The 17,316-nt window shown below is 46.8% G+C and overlaps 1 protein-coding gene across 3 annotated transcripts in view; it reads left to right on the forward strand.

Annotated features, from left to right (window-relative positions):
• The window catches only part of FLI1 (Fli-1 proto-oncogene, ETS transcription factor), a 118,431-nt gene that overhangs the window by 66,220 nt on the left and 34,895 nt on the right, over positions 1 to 17,316 (forward strand). For all 3 annotated transcript variants that reach the window (XM_066639293.1, XM_066639295.1, XM_066639294.1), the window contains 2 exons: positions 5,325 to 5,536; positions 15,506 to 15,663. In XM_066639293.1, the coding sequence (XP_066495390.1) occupies positions 5,325 to 5,536; positions 15,506 to 15,663 (370 nt within the window). The remainder of the gene's footprint in view (positions 1 to 5,324; positions 5,537 to 15,505; positions 15,664 to 17,316) is intronic.

Here is a 17,316-nt window from a genome sequence, read left to right on the forward strand (position 1 = left end):
GGCAAAGCCAGAGATGAAAGAGAAGTGAATTAAGAGCCCCTGATCTTATCCAGAGGTTCTTTTCTTTTATCTGAACCAGTTTTCACACACTGCCTTCAGTAAGCAGTCCGGTGATCTAACTGGAAAAAAAAAAAAAGCAGTCTCACGCTTATCACTGATGCCATGTCTGTGCGCCCCCCCCCCCCAAAAAAAATAGCTGTGCTTGTCAAAACGAGGTACTGTGCCCTGCCCGTGTAACATTTCCATGGGAAATGAGAAACACAGAAGTGTGGAATACGATATAGGATGAGGAATTCCAATTTCTGAGAACCTTGGCTTTTGTATTTACAACATGTTCCTAGTCCCTATGAAGGCCATCCAAGCTTGCACTCCTGCTGAAATCTCAGAAAGCAGGGAAGGGAACTAAACGGATTTTCAATAGTCAAAAAGCAATTCACATAGTCTTTAATTCAGCATCTGAATGCTGAGAATAAAATTGATGCATTGGATTCAGCTCTCCTTTGCAGAATTAGGATTGCCTTGTAGGAGCATAGGGACATTTTGTGAAAAGCTACCTTGTACTGGGCAAGAGTAGGCCACAATGGTTTGCATTGATTCCTGCTGATTCCTGGCATCTTCAGGTAGGGCTGGGAAAGACCCCTCTCTGAAACTTTGGAGAGCTGCTGCAGTCAGCATAGACAATGTTGAACTAGGTAGGCCAGTGGTTTGACTCCATATATTCCTATAGTCCTATATTCCTATAGTCCAATGTTGTCTATTCTGAGTGGTAGCAGGGGTCCAAGGTTTCTAGCAGAGCTCATCACCTGCTACTTGTTCCCTTTAATCCCAGGAAATTGATTCTGATATCTCCTGCGATCAATGTTTTCTATCACTGAGTCATAGCACCTTTATGCAGTCAGGGCAATTACCCCATACTGCTAAGGAAATCAAGGAGCAATAAGAGGTCATTGACAGTGCAATCCTATGCACATCCACTCAGGACAGTGGCTTATCTGGGGGGTACTGCACTGGGTGACACTCATGGGGGGGTGACACCACTACTGGCCAAAATTTTTAAAATCTTGCTATAATAATACCATCATGCTATATTTCAATCAATGTGTAATTTCATGCAGAGTGCAAAGAAACAAACCATGTTGAAATATCTCGATTGTATTAAAAGTTATAGCCAAAAAAACCAGCAGGGGCAATGGTACTTCACCACAAGCATTGTCTGGGGCATTGCCCCATGGGAGGAGGTCCATCATAGGGGCAATGCACTGGCCTCCTGCACTGGGTGACACAAATTCTTGTGATGCCACTGACTCTGGAGTAAGTCTCACTGAGTTCAGTAGAACTTACTCTCAGCCTAGTAGGCAGACAGTAGGATTGCAGTCCTAGGGTTGGGGCTTTAAAAATTCAGAACTGTCTAGGAAAACATGAGGGTACGGGGGTGGTTTCGTAGAAATGATTGGTTGCGCTTAGAGGTTAAGCTGCTTTTTGTGAACTGACACACAACAGGCAGGCAGTGGTAGGCGGGCTGCAGAAATGTGAGATTATAACATTGGGCTTTCAAGGTCATTGTAAAGTTTGCAGTTCTCATTGATCTGCTGGCGGTCTGCTTGCTTCTTCCATCTCAACCTCGTCCACAGGTCAGAGAAATTGCCAAGCGGTCTTATGATTATTTTGAAAAAGTGGGGTTTGGCCTATGGTTTGTTTTGGTCAAGCAAATCTGCAGGTACTTTTGCACTGCTGTAGGAACAATTATTGCATGTACCCTGTTTGGTGATGACTGTGACAAGTAATTAACCACAGGTGTACACATTTGATCCCTGTTGCATATATGCAACATTGGGCAGAAATGGCTTAATGACACATACCTCTAATGAACATAAGAACAGCCCCGCTGGATCAGGCCATAGGCCCATCTAGTCCAACTTCCTGTATCTCGCAGTGGCCCACCAAATGCCCCAGGGAGCACACCTGATAACAAGAGTCCTGCATCCTGGTGCCCTCCCTTGCATCTGACATAGCCCACCTCTAAAATCAGGAGGTTGTACATCCACATCATAATGAGCTCAAGGTAGTGTATATGACTTATCCCACTTCAGTTTTTCCTCACAACAGCTCTGTGAGATAGGTTAGATCGGTGATTTTCAACTGGTGGGCTGAAGTACATTAATGTGCATTAAAGATCTGCAAGCGTGCCATGGGAATTTGGAGCACAGTGGTTGAAAATCACTAAAAAGCTCTTCCGGGTTCTGCTGCTCTGTTTCTAGCACAGCTGCTTGTAGTAATGAATTGTCTGTCTGTCTGGTAGAGCTGGTGGAGGGATGGACAATTTGTCACTACAGACAGTTGCTCTAGAAACAGAGTTGCAGAACCTGGAAGAATCTTCCAGAAGCCAGACATCATATCACAAGAGGAGAAGACCATAGTGAAGAAGACCACAGAGTTCAGTGTGCCTTGAGAAGAAAGATGTTGAAAATCACTGGGTTAAATGGAAAGAGACTGTGACTGACCCAAGGTTATTCCAAAAGCATCATGATTGATTAGAGATAAGAACATAAGAACAGCCCTGCTGGATCAGGCCAAAGGCCCATCCAGTTTCTTGTTTCTCACAGTGCCCCCCCCCCCTCCATATACCTCAGGGAGCACACAAGTCAACAAGATACCTGCATCCTGGTACCTGGTACCTGGTACAACAAGATACCTACAAGCCACTCCCTGACATTCAGAGGTTGCATGTACCCTGTTGCATGGCTTGTAACCTGTGATGGACTTTTCCACCATCAATCTGTCCAACCCCCTTTCAATGGCATCTAGGCCAGGTGCCATCACCACATCCTCTGACAAGGAGTTCCACAGATTAATTACTTGCTGGGTAAATAAATATTTTCTTTGATTTCTTTGATACTTCTTTGAGACCATGTTGCCCTCATTTTAGGCTGGCACTCTTAGCTACTGCAGCATGCTGGGTCCAAGATGATGCCCAGTTTGACAGGGTTGCAGGGGCTCACTTCAGGAAATCTGTCCCAAGTCCAGCATTCCAAAGGGAGCTTTCTGTATCTTTGAGATTGGAAGAGGCTGGGAAAGTGGGAACACCATGACCTCAACCATCCTTGGCTCCCCCCACCCACCCACCCAACAGAGACTCAAAGAAGTTTGATGGACAGCAGAAAGTCTAAAGCCAGGAACATGCTTTGGAAGGTCTCGAGTCAAATCTTACAATAGCTGGCATGGAGCTAGTCCCTTGATATCTTGCAGCAAACTTGCCCTCTCTGGCTTTTGGCCGCAGGAATATAAATTGTTTTCTGAAATAATTCTTTCCATCCCTCGGCTAGTTCATGAGGTGTTTTTCCTAACTACGCCCTGCCCATCATTTCAGTAGCTGCGGCAGCCGTAAAAGCCAGCCTTCTGTAGCCGGCAGCTGCTGAGAGAAGAAAGACAAGGGCTGGGTTTTGTCGACAGTCGCAGGCCCCCGGGCTGCACTCAGCTCTGCCACAGACGGAGCCCACAGCGATATGCCAGGAATGTGGCCGAAATGCAAGGAAAGCTGGAGCTGGCCCTCAACCAAAGACAATATCATGCAAGATATACACACAAGGCCTCTGTCTCGGACTCTGTCTGGCCAACTTGACAAAAATCAGGGTTGTCAATTGCGTGGTGGGAGAGGAACCCCTAAGGTCTGGCCAGGGAGCCCCTTTCTGAACTCCGGCAGCTGCCTAAGAGGGAGACCGACTCACTGTTTGACCCAAGACCAAGTTGTCCTGGAACTTGAGGTGGCATACCTGAGGTGGCATACCAAGTGGCCAGCCCCTTTTGCCTGGTGAAGTGCCGGCTTCTGCTCCTCCCATGCCCTAGATTGCAAAATGAAGAGTTAGGTCAGAGCAGTAGAGGAAGGGTGAAGGAGTAGAGTGGTGGACAGATGTCAATTTTTTTTCCTCTACACTTCCTCTTCTGCTCTGCCACCCTGTTAACTTTTGCCAATCCAGGAAGTGATGGGAAGAGGAGAGGTGGCTGGGTGGAGGTGGGTGTCCCTCCCTTGCGTATCCGCTGCCTGGGGTGGCTATCTTGGTTGGTCTCACAAACGGGCTGACCCTGCCCAGTCCATTGCCCATCCTAACAGCTTTTTTCCAAGTTTTGGTGCCAGGATTTTCCCCAAGCAGACCTCAGGAATTCAGGTATTGAAACCGCTGGAGTCTTCTGTAAAGCACATGCTCAACCACTGAGACTCAGCCCCTAGAATGTAGAGTGTAACTGTTGCACTCTATGGAAATAGGCATTGATGAGAAAGCCAAGATGGTGTAGTGGTTTGGGAGAGGGACTTAAGACCTGGAGATCCAGGTTGAAATCCCTGCTCGGCCCTAAAGCTTCCTGGACGACCTCCAATTACTCTCTCTCTCAGCTTCACCTACCTCACAGGGTTGTTGTGAGGACAAATGGAGGGAAAGAATGACAGGCCTCTTTACGTGCAAATTCGCGATCTGTGAATTTGTTTATCTGCGAGGGGCAGAATTGTCACCTACCTCTCGTTATCCGTGACTCTGTTCTTGTTATTCGCAAATACTGTGATGGTGCGTTCAGGACAAGGGAGCTCGGCGCAGCTACAACCAGGCGGGCGGTGGTTAGAGCAGCCATTTTCACATTTCACTTGGCACACTAGTGCACCCGGCAGTTATGGGGGTGCAACTGCCCCAGGGACAGTTAAAAGCGTGCCAGGGATTTTAAAAGGTTGCCTGAAAATGGTGATTGTGTTGGAAAGGTGACAGCATGCGAGTGGAGTCATGCAGGTGTGGAAATGTGCAATGGTGTGGAAATGGCCTCCACCAGTAGGGAGAGTTGATTTCTGGTTTGAAGACTGCTGGGGTTGATCTCTCCTTTCCCTCAACCCCCTCATTTGATTTATTTTTTGCTTTCTTTTGTTGTTTTCTGTCTGTGTGTTTCCTTAGTCCAAGTCGAGTTCTTTTAAAAAGTCAGTTGGCTGCGCTCACTTATTCCACTCGGCTCTGCTAACAGGTTGGGTCAGTGTGTATTTGATTGCAACCCGTTAAGAAAGCAGAGGTAGTTTGCTCGGATGACCTGTCCATCTTCTGCCCTTGGTTCTAGCACATTTGAATTGTGGGTAAGAGAGCCTAGGCATTCCACTTAATGGTTAGGAGGAGGTTGACACCTCCTGACTGAGTCAATCTGCAACTCTGAGGCAAATGCCAGTTTCAGAAACAAGCTTGTCCAAACCCCAGCTTGTCAGCTCAAAGGAGGGACACATGGTGTTTCCAATCTGGTTATGACAAACCAGATTAAATCCTTTTTTAAAACTTTGCCCCTTTCTCTTTGATCTCTAGGAGGCTCTGTCAGTGGTGAGTGAAGACCAGTCCCTCTTTGATTCCACCTACGGAGCTGCAGCTCACCTCCCCAAAGCAGACATGACCGCCTCAGGGAACCCAGATTATGGCCAACCTCACAAAATCAATCCTATACCTCCCCAGCAGGAGTGGATCAATCAACCAGTCCGGGTCAACGTCAAGAGGGAATATGATCACATGAATGGATCCAGGTGAGGAAGGCCACATGCCCATCTCATGTGCGAATGGGATGTGTGGATGAATGTTTAGCATGTTCTTGGTTCTTCCTTTGTGATAAGTCTATTTGGCAATTGCGACTATTTGGCACCGGCTGCAGAGGTGACATAAATTGGTCAGAACAGTGGAGAGTCAGGAGTGTGAATTTCTCTAAACTTCCGCATACCCCCCTTAACTTGAGCACTGACCGGAGGAAGAACAGAATCAGAGAAGCTGAGGTTTATCTTCTGGCTCCTTAGTAATGTACAGCCTAGTCCTCTCTAAATCCCCACACAGTGATGAAGCTGTCGTATTAACCTGAGTCCAGCTGTTGCTTCATCTGACTTGGTATTGTCACTACACGGGCTGGCAGCAGCTCTCCAAGACTTCAGAGGTGGGTGCTTCTCCAAGATGCAACCATGGATTGCACAGGGAGCTTTTGCATGCACTCCAAGTGCTCCACCACTGAGTCCCATCCACACATGAAGCATGTCCAGATGGCCAACGGAATTGCAAACACAATGCTTGAATGCAAGACCCCTGAGTTTGACTTTTTGACTTGGTATGCCTATTCCAGTTGCATAGCTGAGGGGGGGGAGAGCAGGGGGTACTGTGTCCCCAGGAGGCACTCCATGGGGGTGGCAGTGCCACCCCTGTAGAGATCAACTGTGCTGTGCCAGGAGAACCTGCCCCCATTGCAGCCACTCTCAGCTGTGAGCGGCCACCCAAAACAAAAAAACAGAAGAAGTGGGCAGCCATTCAGAGGTGCGCATCTGCTCCAAGTGGCTGCAAGGGGCGGCAGGGCAGGTTTTTCTGACCCCCTTGCAACCGCTCCGAGGGAACCTGCCCCTGTCACAGCCACTCAGAGAGATTGCGTGCCACTGTGAGAGGTTTGCTACCAGAGGTTTGCTACCAGAATTTTGGTGACATCATATCACTACAATTACTTCCGGGTGGGGACAGCATTTGGAGGGAAGGCCCTGAGGTAGTACAAGAGCCGGCTACACCACCGGCTACAGGGTGTGCCATTTTCTCCTGGCTTTCATTGCTTTTGGGTCTGTGTTACCCTTGGCAATTCCATTGGAAAGGTACACAAACAGAGCCAGCAACCCGTTGACTATATATACTTGCTTTATAGATTTCTTTCATAGAAGAAGTTTTCTAAAACCAGGTGGAGTCATTTTTGCATTTTGGTCCTTTCCATCAGTGATCAGTTTTGGGGTGAGGTGCGGCTGTTTTCTGGTCCCTGCTGTGTGATTTCACTGTTTCTCCTGGAAGATCCCCTGTTTTGCCCAATATCAGCAAATTCAGAAGCAGGGCCTAGAGGCAGATAAGAGAGACATATCTGACATGCTCAGAGGAATCTCATCCTCCCAACAGAAATGGGGACAATATGTAGAGTTCTGCTTGCCAAGCCAGTTTAAATTATTATCCTTCTAGCAAGAACCAGATACATATTTTTCTAGTCCGCGTGTCTGTGCTGGATTAGCAGCTGTTATTGTTTGACAAATATGTCCTCAAGTAGGGCAGCTTAGCTGAAAGAATGCCTCACTTAAAAAAAAAAAAAATTAAGCCTGTCCTGTGGGCGTTAAATGAGTGGGGAGACCATAAAGGTGGAAATTTTAAGCCTAATATTTTACAGACTGTAGTTAAACTGTGGCTGTGGTGGACCAATTAATTAAGCCAAAGTATCTGAATTAAGCCAACAGAGTCCAAGGAACTCCTCTAGGAATGTCATCCTATTTTTGCCAGCATTTTTAACTCATTACTGTTCTAAATGCTTTGGGTATAAAGCTTAATGTGCCCAAGGAAGGAATCAAAGTCTGCGTGGCAACCAGGATGAAACTTTGAGTTCAGTTCCTGTTTATTTTCATCAGAAATTTTTCTTGGCTTTTTAACGCTCTCATTCAGATACCAACTTAAAAAAGCAATCAGTAACTGATCTGTTTTTGAAAGGGTTTCGATATGTTTCATGGACAAAAATATCACACTCTGACTTGCAATTCGTTACTACACAATTAGCACAGTGATAAGAACTCTTTGGACTTTCTTTGAATCTTTCTTATTTTTAATTTGTTTATTTAAAAAAATGATCTCAGGCCACTACAACAGGATGGAAAACAGGAACGTAAGTCATTAATTATATAATTGGGAGCCAACTGCCTAATAATAATAATAATAATAATAATAATAATAATAATAATACCTAGGTATTTACATACCGCCTTTCTGATCATCGGATTACTCCTCTGACTTTATTCAAGGCGGTTTATTATTATTATTATTATTATTATTATTATTATTATTATTATTATTATTATTATTATTATTATTATTATTATTATTAACAACAGTATTTATATACCGCTTTTCAACTAAACAGTTCACAAAGCGGTTTACAGAGAAAAATCAAATAACTAAATGGCTCCCTGTCCCAAAAGGGCTCACAATCTAAAAAGATGCAAAAAGAACACCAGCAGACAGCCACTAGAACAGACAGTGCTGGGGTGAGATGGGCCAGTTACTCTCCCCCTGCTAAAAAAAGGAGCACCCACTTGAAAAAGTGCCTCTTACCCAATTAGCAGGGGATACAGGTTTACATAGGCAGGCATTTCTAAATCCCTCAAGGGGATTTTTACAATCATAGAGGTTCTCTCTTTCAAGAACCAACCACATTTCAGGATGGATCTTCCTGGTTTGGTCTCACTTCTGCCCTCCAGTTCTCCCATACAGGCTGACAAGCAGCTCCATCTCTCACATAGAGGGCAGCCAAGATGCTTCTTGCTCACACCAGGAGCAGGTGGAATCACTCAGCTGGGCTTGTCAGCTGCTTCAAGGTCTTGCCATTCTCCGCCATTCAGGGAGCTGCCGGTGTCCTCGAACTGGCGACCTTCTGATGTTATCTTTGGGCTAACAGAGGCTCTACCCTCTAGACCAGACCTCCTGCCCAGTGATTACTGGGTCACTTCTTTTGAACCCATTACCATTTGTGTGTGTGTGTGTGTGTGTGTGTGTGTGTGTGTGTTCAAGATTCACAGACCAATCCTGAACTAACATGGGGCTGTCACAGCAGCAAAAACAGCCACCGCAACAGCGAATGCATCCCCGGTGGCCGCCGTTGCCACCTCAGGAGAAGGGGATGTTCATCCCCTTCCTTTAAGTAAAGTAGCCCTGCAATGGGGCTACTCGATTCTATGGCAGCTCTGGAGCCTCAGCAGAATCGGAGAGCTCCGTGCCGGTCCGTGGAGCCCAACAAAGAGCTCAGGATCTGATGGAACTAAGTTCCACCAGTCCTGCCCTCCTCCCACCCTGCTCTCTTCTCCCAGCATGCCCTCCTCCCCACCATCTCCCCTCCTCCCCAGTTTTCTGTGCTCAAACTCACTTGATTAGCCAACCCAATTATAACTGAATTCCCCTGTGCCGATGTAGCGGTGCTTGCATGACTTATCCTGCATGGGGGGGGGGGGAATTCTGCATGCTGGAGGTCTCCTCAGGCTAAGGAGACATTTGTCCTCTTGCCCTGGGGAAAGCCCCAGCAGCTACAATGGGGCAGGTTGGACCTGTGCCACGAAATAATTGGTGCATTGCCCCATGTTGGGAAGGGGAATTGGAACTGGTGTGTACTATTGCTACCAATCTCACCCTCTCCCAGGCCTTATCTGCCCATTCCCCACCCCTGTCGCCACCCTGGCCCACCCTGTTGCATCCCCTCCTGCCCTTTCCCCACCCCTGCACTGCCTGGCGTGGCATTTGCCATGCCTGTCACTCAATGTTCCTGCGCTGGTGCTGGCAGGACAGTGCAGGCCTTCCTGCCAGCGCTACTAACTGGCACGCTGTTGGTTTACACGGTTTACAGCACATGGTTTACAGCCTGGGCCGGCGGAGCAGTCACTCTGCTGGCGTAGAGGCATCATAGGATTGTGCCATAAGGCTTTTTTCATTGGGTGCCTGATGCACTATTAACGCGTCGTGTTTGTGCGTAGTAACGAGTGCATGATGTGAACATGTATCAGGTCAAAAAGGATTCAGAAGTAATGCAGTCAGTGAGGAGGGTGTGCTGATGGGCGGAGGTGCAGGAAGGAAGGGACCGGGAGAGGGTAAATGCAGACAAAGAGGAGGAATAGAGCCAGGGAATGGAGCGCAGGTAGTGCCAACTATTGGAGTTAAAGGAAGGATGCTTGAACCACCTGGGTCCTCTGGATAAAGCCGACCTCTGCTGGGCAGCTTTCAGCAGCCCCGCCCTGCCCTGTCTTCCACCTTATAAACAAGACCACAATTGGTCCTTTAGGTAAGCCAAGTTGGATGGAGTTCATGGCTCACAGTGAGCACTCTGTGACCAGAGAGTGACCCGGAGGAGCTGTGATTTCCCTGCCCAAGAAAACAGAGCCTTAGTGATTGGGCAAGCCAGGACAGAAAGTATACTGAGAGTCTGTTGTGTGGGCACCCAGGCCTGTGTAACCCTCCCTAAACAAGTCCTCCCAAGTCTACAAATGTGTGATTCATACCCATGCAATCTTTTGGAAGCCTCCTAGGCCTTTCAGAAAATGGGGCTCGCGCTGCTTCTAAAATGTCCTGCTGGCTTCTCCATCCCCTTTATTCTAGATCCCCTTTATTCACATCTAAAGGTATGATTTAAAAAAAAAATGATAAAATAAAAACACATAACACCAATTTCTGCACTTCTCGTTTTTGTAACCTCTCCTCCCCCCCCCCCCCACTCGCGGTACACCTGGAGTATTGTGTCCAGTTCTGGTCGCCGCATCTCAAAAAAGACATAGTGGAAATGGAAAAGGAGCAAAAGAGGCGACTAAGATGATTACGGGGCTGGGGCACCTTCCTTATGAGGAAAGGCTATGGCGTTTGGGCCTCTTCAGCTAGAAAAGAGGCGCCTGAGGGGGGACATGACTGAGACATACAAAATTATGCATGGGAAGCATAAAGTGGATAGAGAGATGCTCTTTACACTGTCACATAACACCAGAACCAAGGGACATCCACTAAAATTGAGTGTTGGGAGAGTTAGAACAGACAAAAGAAAATATTTCTTTACTCAGCGTGTGGTTGGTCTGTGGAACTCCTTGCCACAGGATGTGGTGATGGCGACTGGCCTGGACGCCTTTAAAAGGGGATTGGACAAGTTTCTGGAGGAAAAATCCATTACGGGTTACAAGCCATGATGTGTATGTGCAACCTCCTGATTTTAGAAATGGGCTATGTAAGAATGCCAGATGCAAGGGAGGGCACCAGGATGAGGTCTCTTGTTATCTGGTGTGCTCCCTGGGGCATTTGGTGAGCCACTGTGAGATACAGGAAGCTGGACTAGATGTGCCTATGGCCTGATCCAGTGGGGCTGTTCTTATGTTCTTATGTTCTTACCAATGTGCCACAGCACAATGGTTGGAAGTGGCTGTCCTAGATTTTCCATCTTTTTCATCTCATGGCGCACTGAGAAGGTGCTAAAATTGTCAAGGCACACTGCTCTGCTGGCCGGGGGCTCACATCCATAATGATCCTAATAGTATATGACCCTCCCTCAAACTCTGGTGGCACACCTGCAGACACACTGGTTGAAAATCAAGGTCCTAAATGACCTTGCTACCTTCGGAGCCAAACCACCACATGAATCTAGGACAGTGAGAACAGCGAGAGCTTCCAGTCCATGACACTGGCGTAAAAAGGCATTTAACAAAGTGGTGGCTCTCTCATATTCTGCGAGAGAATATGGCTAACCCTTTTCATTCCAACTTACTGCAGTGATGCCTTGCAGTGGTGCTCACCAGGGCTGTTTGCTAGGATCTCCTTTGCATCCTCTTTTTATTTCTTTGATGGCAAGACCCTTTGCGAGAGGGATCCATTTGATTCTTGTTCCTTTAATATAGAAACTGCTTGGAGAAATTTTGGTTGTTGTTGTTGATGAAATGTGGTACATGAATAATGGTAATAATTACAGCAATAGCCATATGAGAAACCAGGCAGGTGAGAAACCAGGCAGGCAAAGATGTCATGTTGACGCCCTGTGGGCAGCAAATCAGCTGCCTGTAGGGCCAGGATGCACTTCCGGGATACATCCACCCACCTCCGTTCCTTCTCCTTTGGAAGTTCAATGAAAACCCTCCAAAGGAATGGGGGCAGCAACTGGACCTCTGAGTCACTGAGACAACCCTGTGATCCATTCCTTCTAGTTCTTTCAGTGGTACCCCCCTCATGTGGCATCTAGGGCACAAGTCCTTCTTGCACATCCCTAGGTATGCCTCTGGGAATACCTGAGTTCCCTTCACTTATTTTATTTACCTTTTTCTGTTTATTGAACACATTCTGCATCACTCTTTAACAGGTTTCAGATTTGAAACTCACAATTACAACTTAACAAAACAGGATGATCACAGAGCAACTAGCAGCTAAGAGGAAAAAAATCATATAGATACATAGTACCCACTTGTTGTTCTGCTACAAAAAGCACACGGGGGGGGGGGAATCTTAACGTGCCTCTGGAAAAATAATTAGGGAAGGAACTACATGTATCGCACATGAGAGAAAATTCCAAAGCTCTGGAGCTATGGCAGAAAAGGCCCTGGTAGCAGTGGTTCCCAATTTTTTTTTAGCGTCAGCACCCATTAAAAAAAACACAAAAAACACAGTTTCACTTTACCAGCTGCTCAAGCCTCTGTAGCTATAATGGTGATTGAACAGCTGTGCTCCCCCCAAGTAGCAGGTTGTTTAACCCTTGATTCGCATAGCCTAATCTAGTCAGCTTTGCGAACCACCAAAAATTGGGTCGTGACCCACTTGTGGACCCACAATTTGGGAACTGCTGAATGGAACCTTCAGTGGGTCCCGCTTCTCAACCTCAACTCAGCCTCTCCTCTCCATGCAGTTAATTTATTTCTCTTTCTTCCTTAACCACAGTTCTCTTAGCATGATCATTATGCATGGTTAAGGCTTGCCATGGTTTTCCTTAATCCAGACTCTGAAACATTGGCTTTTATTGAGCTGTTTCCAAGAAGCACAGCAGGTGTGATGAGGCAGGACTGGAAATGGAATATCTTTCTTAAAGGAAAAGAAACCTCCTGACTTTAGAAATGGGCTATGTCAGAATGCCAGATGCAAGGGAGGGCACCAGGATGCAGATCTCTTGTTATCTGGTGTGCTCCCTGGGGCATTTGGTGGGCTGCTGTGAGATACAGGAAGCTGGACTAGATGGGCCTATGGCCTGATCCAGTGGGGCTGTTCTTGTGTTCTTAAAAGAATACTCCTTTTCAGTGGCATCCTAGATCCACGAAGGCCACTGCTTATAGGATTTCTTGACACACAATACGTGGCTTGTGCACATGTATTGCTCACCAGGCAAATTGACCTTCCTCTGTGGTTTGTTCACCAGTTCAATTTTGTGTTGGGTTCTTGTTCTTCTAGCCAGGTTTACAAGGTGCTAATGGCCTCTTAAACATTCCTTGCACCTTCTTGAGCAAACAGCACATGAGCTGCAGACTTGGTGGAAGGATTTTGCTCATGCTAAGGATCAAACACTGCTTCCCACATTGCAGTTGTAGGTGCGCACCTGAGATGTCTGAAGGAAATGAAGTGTGATTGTGGAGACACGTCAGGCATTCAGAGAAACTCCTTAGGAAGCTGGGGTTGGCTTTAGCTCCTGTGTCAAATGAAGTTTGCTGTCATGAAATGTGTGAGACTCATTGGCCATAGTTCTGGAAGTCAGGAAATAATTTCCCCCTCCCCCCCTCCCCCCACTGTTGCCCACTTCTCCTGGTAGTGTGCAGCTTGACTCACTCACTTGATCCATTTATGTATTGCAGCCCCCTTGCTGTGACACAGTCTGCTTGCCCTTGCTCTCTGCTTGTGGTGTGTTAGGTTTGGACTGAGCACATTCTTCAAAGTAGGGCTGACCACCCCCAAGTCTGGCAGAAATAAGAGCCACTTCACACTTTACACGGCAATCCTGTTTGCCATGGCTTGGCTGCGCTGTCATTTTCCAAAGTCAACATGCGTTGACATGCATCTAGTGACACGTAGTGGACGTGTGCGGCAGAGCTGTGACCACATGGGGCCTTTCCAGCACATATCTCCAGATGTTTAGCAATGTTCCTCTGTATTCGCACTGCTTGGCTGTGGATCGTTCTGGCGTGACACCAGAATGGCTAGAGCAAACACAACTGCTCCATAGTTTCAGGTACCAACATCTAGATCTGGGCATCATTAGCTTGGCAGATCTGATCTCTTGTTAGAGGCCAACTGGCAGAAGAATCTGGAGAAGGCGCTAATGCCTCCGGCTAAAACTCTCCAGCATGCCAGACATTTTGTACTCCAAATACTTACAGCTTTTAACACCTGACACCGAGAATTTTTTGCCCTGAATGAGGAACTTTCAGATTCTCTCTCCCCCTGCAAGGCTGCTTGCCCTGCAGTTTCTCAAACCATCCTCTGACTGCCACGGGGACATGAAAACTCCAGCAATTTGCTTCTCCAAAGACCGACTTTGGTTCCATGCCTGGAAAAACAGTAGGCGAAATAGTACAACCTTAAATTCTAACATGTGTAAGTTATACATCTTCTTTTCATTTCCAAGCAACGTTCTCCTCCAGAAGACATGAGGAAAAAATTACCATCTGCCTCGGAATATCTCAGTGGAACGTTTATCTCCCAGCCACGATAACTATGCTGGAGTAATTCTGCCTCCGCGCCTTAACAAACAAAGTTAACTTTCTCAATTGGAAAATCCTCCGGGCTTGTTCACCAGATGGGCTCCAGTGTGTAGTCAGAATCTTCCTGCACAGTGAATGGGATAGAGCAGCACTTCTCAAACTATGGGTTGGGACACACTAGGTGGGTTGTGAGTCAATTTCAGGTGGGTCGCAAAGAACCTAGCTCAGCCACCATTGAAAATATAGAGCTGAAAATACGGGGTACAGAGCTACTAGGTAGGGAGGACTCCCGGTGGGAGAGAGTCGTGGTGTTTTGCCCTGAATAGGTGGGAAGATGGGATGCTGGAAAGGGGGGGTGCTGTGTGGTTGGAGAAGGATCCAAGTCTTCATTCTACTTTGACTTCCAAACTGGAATGTTTGAATTCCAAGATATGCGCAATAACATCATGAGCACACCATGTATTGGAACCTTTGGCTGAAGGTTTGAAACCTAAATGGATGATGTCACTTCTGGCCATGACATCAATTCCAGGTTAATGATATCACTTCTGGTGGGATTCAGTACATCATCATGTGTTGCCTGGCAATAGCTGAATGTCTGATATGTGCAATGTGCCTGGATCATTTGGCAATCCTTTTTTGAGAATGTGTGCATGTGGCCGTTTTATTTTGCAGGCAGCAATTATAATGTCAAACTGTTTTGTTTGTTTGTTGTTGTTAATACATTGACTTTATCTTTTAGCTCAGGGAAATGTTTTTAGCCCTTTGTATAACTGGGTAATTTTTTAACAGGGTCACTATGTGGGCTGTTTTATTTAACAAATGTGAAGGGCCAAATCATCCGGAATAGAAGATTTCATGAAGCTACACTGAGGGGGTGGTCGGGGGAACGAATATTTGGGCTTGGTATTCAGACATGTGGTTCCTTCCTAGGGACATCTTGGGGTGTGTTCAGACATAATAACAAAGCATGCTTGACTAGTACATGAGCAAGGTGCTGGGAGCCAGAATCCTCTATGCTCCCCTGTGGATTTTCTGCTTGGTTGCTAAACTCAAATAACCACCTCTTATGCAAGGGAGTGAGCAAGCACACAGCACCAACCCATCATTTCCATTTCCATCTGAATGCAGTCCAATACAGTTCTTCGTGCTGAAAATACACTGAAAATGTGACCCATTTTTGCCACCGGGCTGCAAGTGGACATGATTCTGAGGAGCTCCATGTATCAGGACTGAGTGGACGCATACCACAGGCTTTGAACCTTCATGAACTGATGTCTGCAGTATTGATTCATTTTTGTTTGGTTTCAGGGAATCCCCGGTAGATTGCAGCGTGAGCAAATGCAGCAAGCTGGTTGGTGCTGGGACAGAATCCAGCCCCTTGAATTATGGCACCTACATGGATGAGAAAAATGGCCCACCTCCTCCCAACATGACAACCAATGAGAGAAGAGTCATTGTCCCAGCAGGTAGTGTGTGACTGGTTTCCCGACTGTTGATGCAGAGAGGGCCCAGTTTTTAGACTTAGTGAAATTTGGACTTAGACCTAGTGTGAGTTCTCTCATAAAGGAGACTAATGAAGGAGCGGTGTGGGACTTTTTGCCCACTCCAGATGCTGCTGAGAGATCACAAGCAGGACATGAAGCTGCTAGCTATCCCCTCTTGTCTGAACCTGTGTTCTACCTGTGTATATCTGATCTCACAGCCAATTGCTGAATTAGTCTTAATTCCTTTCTAAAGCCATCTAAGCTATTGGCCATCAAATTCGTGCTTGCAAATTGCACGTGTTGATTGCACACTGGGTGAAGAAATGCTTGCTTTGTGAATCTTAAATGACAGTCCCCTCCTATCCAACTTTCCCATACTAATGCAGCCGTGCCACTGGGGCATGTGCTGCATCCTGCAGTGGGGGTGGGGTGGGGAAGGGAGTAGTTGCACAGTCCTCATGGATGGGCTGGACCTGGATAAATATGCCAGGTTGAGGTATGAGATTAAGGGCCCTATCCTATCCGGTGTGAACGCAGTCATGCCAACAGGACATGCAATGCATCCTGCAGTGGAAGGGCGGTCACGGAGACCTCCTCAAGGTAAGGGAATGTTTGTTCCCTTACCTAGGGGCTGCATTGTGGCTGCATCTGCACTGGGAAGTTGGATAGAATTGAACCCTAAAAGTCAAACTAGTCCAGCAGTGTAGCTGAGGGGGCGGGAACCTGGGGTTGGGTGACGCAATGATGCCTCCCCTTTGTGTAATCACATCCCCCCACCCTGCACCTATGCAGGTACCCTCCCTTCTTCACCCATGCACAGAAATGGCTGCATCTGTAGCCCCTTGAGACTCAGGACCAACAGGAGGGCTGATTTTGCTGCACCCCACGTGCTGCCAGGTAGGCACTGTCACAGACCCCAGTGGAGACAGTGGAAAACTGCCTCTTTCCTGTAGACGGGGACCGTGGACCCCCCGACCCCCCGGCCTAGCTATGCAACTGAATTAGACATGACATGAGAGTTTTCAGAAAGCAGCTGCTGGAAGTCCAGTTTTGATTTGGACCACGGCACAAATTGAGTTGATAAATTACAATGGCAAGGATTTGTCAGAGGGAGATGCAAGGAGACTATTGGAGAAAGGTGAATATATTAAGTTCTGACTAATCATCAACTTCCTTTTTCTTTTCTTTCCTTATTTCCTTTCGAGGGGTGTGTCACAATTATAGATAAAAGTGGCAAGAAAAAAATAAGCACGGGAAACAGATAAAAATGTATATATGCCAAGATCAGTGATTCTGTTTTGTTTGTTTAAAAGTATCATGCCCTGATAGATCCCCTTCTAAGGGATGGGTTTGTGTTTTATAAACCATGATAACGGTTTTTAAAAGGGCGTCATATGTCGATGGGCCGTACAGTTGATGTTCCCTCTGAGCCAACCTCATGAAACTACATTGAAACCAGTTCAGGATTGACACAGTAGAACACAACTCTTGCACATCACAGAGTTAATTTGTGGTACTCATGTTGACTGCAAGTTGAGGTGACAGCCAGAAGCCTGGATGACTTTCAAAATGGTTTGACAAATTCATGGCCATTTGACAGTATTTAGCCACCTAAATCACTACCAGTAGTACATA

This window comes from Tiliqua scincoides, chromosome 11 (assembly GCF_035046505.1).
Source record: "Tiliqua scincoides isolate rTilSci1 chromosome 11, rTilSci1.hap2, whole genome shotgun sequence".
Lineage (NCBI taxonomy): Eukaryota > Metazoa > Chordata > Lepidosauria > Squamata > Scincidae > Tiliqua > Tiliqua scincoides.